The following is a 10,538-nucleotide window of genomic DNA, read 5'->3' as shown; positions in this document are numbered from 1 at the left end:
AGGGGATCAGCTATAGTAGGGGTAGAACTACCATGTATTCTCTCTCTCTCTCTCTTTCTCTCTCTATCTCTCTCTTTCTGCTACAAACGACGACATTTAAAATCAAACTGTCGGCGGACGACAGTGTCAGTCTGCGCAGCAGCGCGTTGCGTTGCTTAGCTGGAGTGGTGAGGCCGAGAATCCTGCCGGGTGGCATCGCTTTGAAGCGAAGGTCTGGGCGAGGGAACGCCCGAATAAAGAGCCAGGAGCAAGAGCCGGGACGTTTTCTCCTCGGGGAAGAGGAAGGCGGAAACGAAAAACGTCCACGCCCGGATAAACTCGACGATTTCTCATCCGTCAACTCCGACCTGTCAACGACGACGTTTCCTCGGCTCCGCGAAAAATGGCCCCATCGTGCTACGAGGTGATCCTCGTCGGCTTCATCCTCGTGCTGCCGTTCCTCTACGAGACCAGCCGCACCTTCCGCTACTACTTCAAGTTCCTGGTCTATTACGGCCTCGTGATGATGAACGCGATCCTCCTGATGCCCTTCATCTCGCTGCGACCTGGCAACGTTAAGAATTTTCTGTTAGTACAGGGTGCCTTTTAGCGAGGAAAGAGAAGCACGTGTGTCGCGCGATCGAGTCCCTCGAGCTGGAGCATTTCGAAGGTGCTCCGAAAATGTGACGTCTCATGAGAAAAATGTATTCGCGCGACACACGGCGCGTCTGTGGGTGTCTCGCCGAAAACCCCCATAGTCCGGCGACCGATCGATATTATTGCTTGTGTATTATTGCGCTCGTGTGTTATCCCCTCGTGCGAGTGGGCTTCCTCGTGCCAGGTTGACAGGCGTCGCGGCGGACGCGGGAACCGCCGAGAACGACCACGGGAATTTATTGACCGGCACTCGCTGGTTGTTCAGTGGGTGGCGGTGATGGCGATAATGCCGGTATTTGTGGTTGTTATTTGCAAAGGTCGTGACAGCGCGGCGATGTTTGTGTTCATGAGCAGAGGAGATTTAAACTTGCACCTCTTCGATCGATGAGAAAATGAGTAACTTCCCCTGTTATATAATTGCATCGATAAAATACACAGAAAAAAAAGACATTCTTGTTTTGCAAATATATTTAGTTTTAACATGGAAATCTTGAAATGAGATTATATCACGTTAATTAAGGATGTTTTGTATATATTTTTAAAATATTGAGAATTTAATGAAAATTGTACAGAATGTCCTTACATATGGTTAGAATCTTTAGTACAATTTTTAAATTGATTCACTAAAGTGTTCACAAGTTATAAGGATTTTAATTTGTACCGAATTAACATGTGTCCTTTTGGGAAACGTATGATAAAAACGTATGGAAATAATATTCAGAATTCGTTGAAAATTTGCAAAAGTTTAGATACAGAGGAAATATTTGGTCAAATAATATTATACAAGTACTAACTGATTAAAAAGATATTAAATATAATTCAATCAAGTTAGCCATGTCACAAGGCAAAATTCTCTGCCAAAAGTTAATCATTTTGATTGAGGATGTTTTCTAGCTACTTTCAAAATATTGAGAATTTAATGAAAATTGTACAGAATGCCCTTACGTATGATTAGAATCTTCTGTACAATTTTTAAATCAATTCACTAAAGCGTTCATAAGTTATAAGGATTTTAATTTGCATCGAATTAACATGTGTTCTTATGGGAAACGTATAACCACGATTCAAATGACAAAAACATATGGAAATATTCAAAATTTGTTTAAAATTTGCAAAAGTTTAGATACAGAGGAAATATTTGGTCAAATAATATTATACAAGTGCTAACTGATTAAAAAGATATTAAATATAATTCAATCAAGTTAGCCATGTATCTGTCAAAAGGCAAAATTCTCTGCCAAGAGTTAATCATTTCGATTGAGGATGTTTTCTACCTATTTTCAAAATATTGAGAATAATGAAAATTGTACAGAATGTCCTTACATATGTTTAGAATCTTCAGTACAATTTTTAAATCGATTCACTTAAAGCGTTTATAAGTTATAAGGATTTTAATTTGCATCGAATTAACATGTGTTCTTATGGGAAACGTATAACCACGTCGATTCAAATGACAAAAACACATGGAAATAATATTCAAAATTTGTTTAAAATTTGCAAAAGCTTAGATACAAAGAAAATATTTGTTCAAATAATATTATACAAGTACTAACTGATTAAAAAGATATTAAATATAATTCAATGAAATTAGCCATGTATCTGTCACAAGGTAAAATTCTCTGCCAAAAGTTAATCATTTCGATTAACAAAATTCAGAATATTTCAGTAAAAACGCAATAAATATTAAAAAATACATCTCTGCACTGTAGCTAAGATCAAATTATAATATTCCACACAATTTCTCATACTCAAAATACACCAAAAGTGGATATTCGTCAATATTGATTTTTAGCTACTTTTTGCTGAGATTGTACATACAAAACATCCTTAAAGAAAAATATAATTGCTTGAATAATTATTTGAATGAAGCCATTTTATTGTTTGAATAATTATTCGAATGAAACCAGTTCAATTCAGGAAAATATAGTCTTATGATTGAAGATTTAATTTTCTCGAATGAAAAAGAAGCAATGTTGGATTGAAAATAATATTTTTAAATCAAAGATTATAATTTTCCGAAAGTAGAATTAAATAATTATATATTCTTGAGGTGACAATTACAATATTAAAATAAGACTATAATATTATTAAAATTTAAAATTATTAAATTCTTCCAAGAAGTGGATATGTTCGTTAATATTGATTTTTAGCTACTTTTTGCTGAGATTGTACATGCAAAACATTCTTAAAGAAAAATATAATTGCTTGAATAATTATTCGAATGAAGCCATTTTATTGCTTGAATAATTATTCGAATGAAACCAGTTCATTTGAGAAAAATATAGTCTTATGATTGAAGATTTAATTTTCTCGAATGGGAAAGAAACAATGTTGGATAGAAAATAACATTTTTAAATCAAAGATTATAATTTTCTTAAAGTAGAATTAAATAATTATATATTCTTGAGGTGACAATTACAATATTAAAATAAGACTGTAATATCATTGAAATTTAAAATTATTAAATTCTTCCAAAAAGATTATAAATTGTTTTGCGTATATACGAAACAAAGAACGCGTTAGTTTAAGTATATAAATTTTGATTTGACACTTATTTTTTTCTATGTATAAACATATAAATTCAGGACACAGAAAAAAAGGACATTCTTGGTTTGAAAATATATTTAATTTTAACATGGAAATCTTGAAATGAGATTATATTGCGTTAATTCAAGAAAAATATAATTGCTTATTTGAACGAAGCCATTTGATATAGTTCAATCGAGAAAAATATATTCTTATGATTGAAGATTTAATTTTCTCGAATGGGAAAGAAACAATGTTGGATAGAAAATAATATTTTTAAATCAAAGATTATAATTTTCCGAAAGTAGAATTAAATAATTATATATTCTTGAGGTGACAATTACAATATTAAAATAAGACTATAATATTATTAAAATTTAAAATTATTAAATTCTCCCAAGAAGTGGATATGTTCGTTAATATTGATTTTTAGCTTTTTGCTGAGATTGTACATACAAAACATCCTTAAAGAAAAATATAATTGCTTGAATAATTATTCGAATGAAACCAGTTCATTTGAGAAAAATATAGTCTTATGATTGAAGATTTAATTTTCTCGAATGGGAAAGAAACAATCTTGGATAGAAAATAATATTTTTAAATCAAAAATAATTTTCCGAAAGTAGAATTAAATAATTATATATTCTTGAGGTGACAATTACAATATTAAAATAAGACTATAATATTATTGAAATTTAAAATTATTAAATTCTTCCAAGAAAATTATAAATTGTTGCGTATATACGAAACAATGAACACGTTAGTTTAAATATATAAGTTTTGATTTGACACTTCTTTTTTCTGTGTAATATAAATACCAAAGTAATATTTATATTTCACACTTAACATTTTACGTCACATTAACGTTGCAAAAAAAGATCTCCGAGGAGCGTGGGAGTAATTAATAAGAGATGGTTGGTCGATTGGAAATCTCGCGCGATATTATCTAATTTGCTTTTTATCTCGCTTCGTTGATATTAAATGTTTTTGTAATTGATAATGCTGTCAACATCTCGAGGTATTTCAGATACCGAGTATTTTTTCTATCTCTGGAAATATATATTTATTATCTATATATATTATTATTAAATTAATAATATTATATTTATATATTAAATATATATTTATTATCTATATATATTATTATTAAAATATATATTTATATATATTTTTTCTATCTATGGAAATATATATTTATTAACGCTAAGTTTTATTTCATTGATTAAGAATAATTAGCAATAATTTAAAATGTTTGCAATACATCGATAATATCGATACTCATTGTTATTTTTAAAATAGCAGAAATTGTAATTTTTAGATCTTTCAAACCTGTCATTTATCGACACAAATTTGCCTATTGATTATTTTCTTTCTCTTTATTATTTCAATTTCTTTAATTCATTATTTCAATATCTATAGTATATCTATAGTATTTCATTTTTTTTCGTATTTCTTAAAAATATAAAAGAAAAAAACATAAAAGTTAACTATTCTTTAAAAATACTTTCAAATGAATTTACTTCCTGATATCCACTGCTTGTAATCTGTTTATTTTTTACAAACAAAATTTATGCCGTGTTATTGAGTTTATTGAGATAAATGATCTCTTTTAGAAAACAAATATGAAAGTACATAGTACAAAGTATAAATTTCTTTAGAATGTTCAATTTTAAAAATATTAATATTATTATAAATAAATTTATGCTAATTTATGTTATTTTAAAAATAACTTTCGAGGCGGCCAAGATGAATTCTTAAAAGGACAGTCTAAATCTAAATCATTAAATAATCTTCTTTAAATCTTCCTTAATATTTGACTGACTGTTCCTTAATAATAATCATCTGTAAATTATTTATGCATTATTTGTCTTTGAGATTTTTTCTCTTTTAAATAGATAATAATCTTTTAAATAGATAATAAATTTTCTTAAATAGAATATTTTATCATTTAATTGATGATATTTATATATTTGCAAATCTCATTCATGAAATTATACATTAGATTATTCCACAGTTATGTTATTCCACTCCGATTTTATAAAATCATAAGAAATAGGATTTTGCATTCTTTAGAATGTTAATATAATTCTTTTACAAAAAAATATATATTTTTTACAAGAAAAGACATTTTCAAACTATAATAAAGTAAATGCTAATAGAAAGTTTTACATAATTTTTAAAACATATGTAAATTCTATTGTATATGACACTAAAATATATATATATATATATATATATATATATATCTTATCTTCTTCTTGGCATGATAAAATCAAAATATTACAAATAGAAACGAGGTATACTTTCACATTTAATCATTTTTTTATAAAATTATATAAAACATTCGTCGAGAGATTAACATCATAATATAATAATTAATATAATAATAAAATAGAAAAAGAATTCATTGATATAATAATTAATATAATAATAATATTTAAGCACACGAACTTGAAGTTTACGTGAAATCAAGAGAATTCTTTTTCTTGCCGTTATATCTAACAAAATTACACAAAATAAAGATACTTGATACTTGTCTCTATCAAGTGGCAGTTGTGCTATGTGAAAGGTATTTTCCAGGTGGGCATCGGCGCTGTGCCAGCCCATTAGCACTCTGCTGGGATTGCGCTGGGAGCTCAGAGGCAGGGAACACCTGGAGGAAGACAGGGCATGCATAATCGTGGCGAATCATCAGAGCTCGTTAGACGTCCAGGGGATGTTTCATCTGTGGCCAGTGATGGACAAGTGCACCGCCGTCGCCAAAAAAGAGATCTTTTACGCGTGGCCAGTCGGCCTTGGTGCATGGCTGTCCGGTCTAATTTTCATCGACAGAATGAATTCCGAGAAAGCACGATCCGTGCTCAATTCTGCCACAAAAGAACTCAAGACCAAGAAGGTAACATCTCGCGCGATAAAAATCGCATTGATTATCAAAGGTTTTTGCTGCTACTTTCTGCTGCTTTGCAGATGAAGCTGTGGATATTTCCCGAAGGCACCAGGCACAACACCGGTGAGATACATCCCTTCAAGAAGGGTGCCTTCCATATCGCAATCACGTCGCAATTGCCTATACTACCGGTTGTATTCTCTTCTTATTATTTCTTGTCCGCGGAAGAGAAGAGATTTGATTCTGGTGAGAAATAGTAAAATATTAATCATACAGAATAAAGAGGATTTTAAAAAATTAGATCTTTACCTAATTAAATTTTGAAGAGATAAATTTCAAAGACGTAGATCAATGATCATCTTATTAACATGTGTTTTTATAGGAAACGTATAACCACGTCGATTCAAATGACAAAAACACATGGAAATAATATTTAGAATTTGTTTAAAATTTGCAAAAGTTTAGATACAGAGGAAATATTGGTCAAATAATATTATACAAGTACTAACTGGTTAAAAAGATATTAAATATAATTCAATCAAGTTAACCATTATCTGTCACAAGGCGAAATTCTCTACCAAAAATTAATCATTTTGATTAAGGATATTTTGTAATATTTTCAAAATATTGAGAATTTAATGAAAATTGTACAGAATATCCTTACATATGTTTAGAATCTTCAGTACAATTTTTAATCGATTCACTGAAGCGTTCACATGTTCTAAAGATTTTAATTTGCACCGAATTAACATGTGTTCTTATGGGAAATGTATAACCACGTCGATTTAAATGACAAAAACACATTGAAATAATATTCAGAATTTGTTAAAAATTTGCAAAGGTTTAGATACAGAGGAAATATTTGGTCAAATAATGTTATACAAGTACTAACTGGTTAAAAAGATATTAAATATAATTCAATCATGTTAGCCATGTATCTGTCACAAGGCAAAATTCTCTGCCAAAAGTTAATCATTTTGATTGAGGATGTTTTCTACCTACTTTCAAAATATTGAGAATTTAATGAAAATTGTACAGAATATCCTTACATATGTTTAGAATCTTCAATACAATTTGAAATCGATTCACTGAAGCGTTCACAAGTTATAAGGATTTTAATTTGCATCGAATTAACATGTGTTTTTATAGGAAACGTATAACCACATCGATTCGTTAATCATTTTGATTAAGGATATTTTGTAATATTTTCAAAATATTGCGAATTTAATGAAAATTGTACAGAATATCCTTACATATGTTTAGAATCTTCAATACAATTTTAAATCGATTCATTGAAGCGTTCACAAGTTATAAGGATTTTAAAAGCGTTCACAAGTTATAAGGATTTTTAAAAGCAATTAAAATCCTATAAGGATTAATTTGCACCGAATTAACATGTGTTCTTATGGGAAATGAATAAACACGTCGATTTAAATGACAAAAACACATTGAAATAATATTCAGAATTTGTTAAAAATTTTTCAAAGGTTTAGATACAGAGGAAATATTTGGTGAAATAATATTATACAAATACTAACTGATTAAAAAGATATTAAATATAATTCAATCAAGTTAGCCATGTATCTGTCACAAGGCGAAATTCTCTGTCAAAAGTTAATCATTTCGATTCACAAAATTCGGAATATTTCAGTAAAAACGCAATAAATATTAAAAAATACATCTCTGCGCTGTAGCTAAGATCAAATTGTAATATTCCACACAATTTCTTACTCAAAATACACCAAAAGTAGATATATTCGTCAATATTGATTTTCAGCTACTTTTTGCTGAGATTGTACATACAAAACATCCTTAAACGTAATGATTTTTTCGTAAATATAACTTTTTCAACAATATAGATGAAATTATTAGAACTATTAAATGTAATTGATTTAATTGAAGGACGCGTTCTCATAACAACATTACCACCAATCTCTACGGAGGGACTCAGCACCGATAATGTCGAAGAATTGTTGGAGAAAACACGAAGTGCCATGAGCGAGGTACTTCACACGATGAATCGCGAGATCCAGCTATCCCTCGCTGCCGGTAAGTCCTATACTGAATGATCGTCATCCGGTGGACCATAACGAGCAACCTCTTCTTGCAGGGGAATAAGAGAGACTAAACAGATACTCTTTTACAAGAGTAGCGAATAAGCCTCCGCGCGGGAACCAAAAACTAAGTATCTGCTTAACATTCTCTTATGATATTATTTTAATTTATATTTCAACATCTTTAAAGAGTAAAGAGAGGTAGCGTTAAATTTTATATACACAATATACATTGTACACATTTCTTATTCTCTTTCGTAAAAGACCCCGCACATTTTATGTGAAAAAAGTGGCTTCGTCAAATTGGCTGAAATTGAAATATGTTGTAGCTTAAATGGTGCTGATTGAAAGTTCCCTCGGGCAAAAAATCCAAAAATCAAAAGTACAAAAGATGCGATGATTCGAAGAGGGAAACTTTAATCCATTTCAAATTATTGTATTTTTTATATTTTTGATTTTTGAGCTTTTTGCCCAAGGAAACTTTTAACCAGCATCACTTAAACTACAATATATTTCAATTTCAATCGATTTGACCGAAGGCACTTTTTTCATATAAAATGTGCGGGGTTCCTTATTATTTTATTTTTAGTACACAAACCGAAAGTTTAGATAGCTTTTTCTGTAATTCTTTCGTTCACGTAGCTAGTTACCGAGGTTCTTATCATTATAGTTACCTAATTCTTATCATTGATGTACAAACGTCACTCGCTATACATAAAAATTCGTAGATATATCTATAGATATATTTATAGATATATTTATAGATATATTTATAGACATATTTTATTATAGAATAAACAAGAAATTGTTTTAACTTAAAGGTATGCATTTCGAAACTAAGAAAAAAATGAAAAAGAAGCATAAAAACTGACTGGAAAAATTGTGTGCAGAAGGATTATAAATATTACACATAACACATAATTAATTAATTAATTAATTAGATATAAAACGTTTTGAAAAACAGCGTATTGTAAACTATACAGCACTCTTTGCCATAGACGCGAGTAGGAAAGAAAAAAAAAGAAGAGAAAACATTTAACGATTTTTCGTATTACGAGTTGTAAATATGATTCATTAGAATGCATTTTGTAAATTATGGGAACATTGTTAATGTAATTACTTATACCTAATGGATTTCACTAAATTATATTAGATATATTTTATTATACAAATAAGGTATACTTGTACCACTTGTCTGTTTTATGCTTCCATTTGTTTTATACGGAATATTCTTTGTATGAATGAAGATTTTAGATGTAACTATAATTACAGAATTACAGAAGTACAGAGTTTTAATTTTAAATATCTAGAAAGGGATTCAATTTTTACACAATATTATTTAGGAAATTTTTAAATATGTATTTCTCTGTAAAATTTAACTCTATCGATTTATTTTTTTAATCAACTATAATCGAGGTAAAATATAAGGGAAATAATATTATACTAACTATAGAGTAATATTAAATTTAAAGCACACATTATATAATCATATTATACTGTAGTGTACATACATTTTTTTAATTATGATTGCGACACGAAAGATTGATCGTGGCTGAGTGTGACCATTTTTTAGATATCAAATTAAATTTCTGGACATTTCTCGGGTGTGTTTGAATGTTTACATATATCTATTGTATATTTAATTAGTATGTCCCTATTTTCTTTAGTAGGGATAAAATGCGACATCCTATGTAAAGTCAATGCTTTCTTTTATATTATTTCCTCAAATTAGAGAGACTGTGTTCAGTTTATGGCATAGTTGACATAATGTTTTATTACTAATTTGTTGCAATTTATAAAAAGAATATCCTAACTAATTAACTTTGTCGTTGATGGAAAAAAACAAACTAATTAAAAAAGCATTGCGTCAACTACGCTTTTATTTTTCTTCCGATATCAATGCTATTTTCAGTGTATATACAAGGTGGCCCCGAACGTTGCAGTCAGACTTTGAGATCTTATAGGAAATTTAATTCTGAAGAAAAAATTTCCGATAAACATGAAAATGCTTCCTTAAGAAGTTATCGCCGAAAAACTTCTGAAGGAAGAGCAAAAGGTGAAAGGAAAATGAAATAAAAAGAAAATGAAACTAAATAAATTTCTTGAAAAAAAACGATAAAAATAAAAATAAAAATCTTTTTCTTTCATGAAAATAAAATAATTTGTTTTTAACTAACTTTTATTTTATTTTCATAAAAGAAAAAGATTTTTATTTTTTATTTTTATCGTTTTTTTCAAGAAATTTATTTAGTTTCATTTTCTTTTTATTTCATTTTCCTTTCACCTTTTGCTCTTCCTTCAGAGGTTTTTGAGCGATAACTTCATAAAAAAGCATTATTCGACCTATGTTTATGGGAAATTTTTTGTTCAGAATTAAATTTCCTATAAGATCTCAAAGTCTGGGCCTGTATATATTTACTGATATGTCTTTTGCG

The 10,538-nt window shown here is 29.1% G+C and overlaps 1 protein-coding gene across 1 annotated transcript; it reads left to right on the top strand.

Moving 5' to 3' along the window:
- The first annotated feature begins 113 nt into the window (after nt 1–113).
- LOC105250040 (1-acyl-sn-glycerol-3-phosphate acyltransferase alpha) lies at nt 114–8,842 on the top strand. Its single transcript, XM_011255905.3, has 5 exons — nt 114–567; nt 5,743–6,058; nt 6,130–6,295; nt 7,952–8,098; nt 8,160–8,842. The coding sequence occupies exons 1-5, from the start codon at nt 383–385 to the stop codon at nt 8,165–8,167; spliced, it is 822 nt and encodes a 273-aa protein (XP_011254207.1). The 5' UTR covers nt 114–382; the 3' UTR covers nt 8,168–8,842.
- The last annotated feature ends 1,696 nt before the right edge of the window (nt 8,843–10,538 follow it).

Source organism: Camponotus floridanus, unplaced genomic scaffold (assembly GCF_003227725.1).
Source record: "Camponotus floridanus strain SB8 unplaced genomic scaffold, Cflo_v7.5 scaffold8, whole genome shotgun sequence".
Classification (NCBI taxonomy): Eukaryota; Metazoa; Arthropoda; class Insecta; order Hymenoptera; family Formicidae; genus Camponotus; species Camponotus floridanus.
This window is presented reverse-complemented; position numbering and strand designations above follow the sequence as displayed.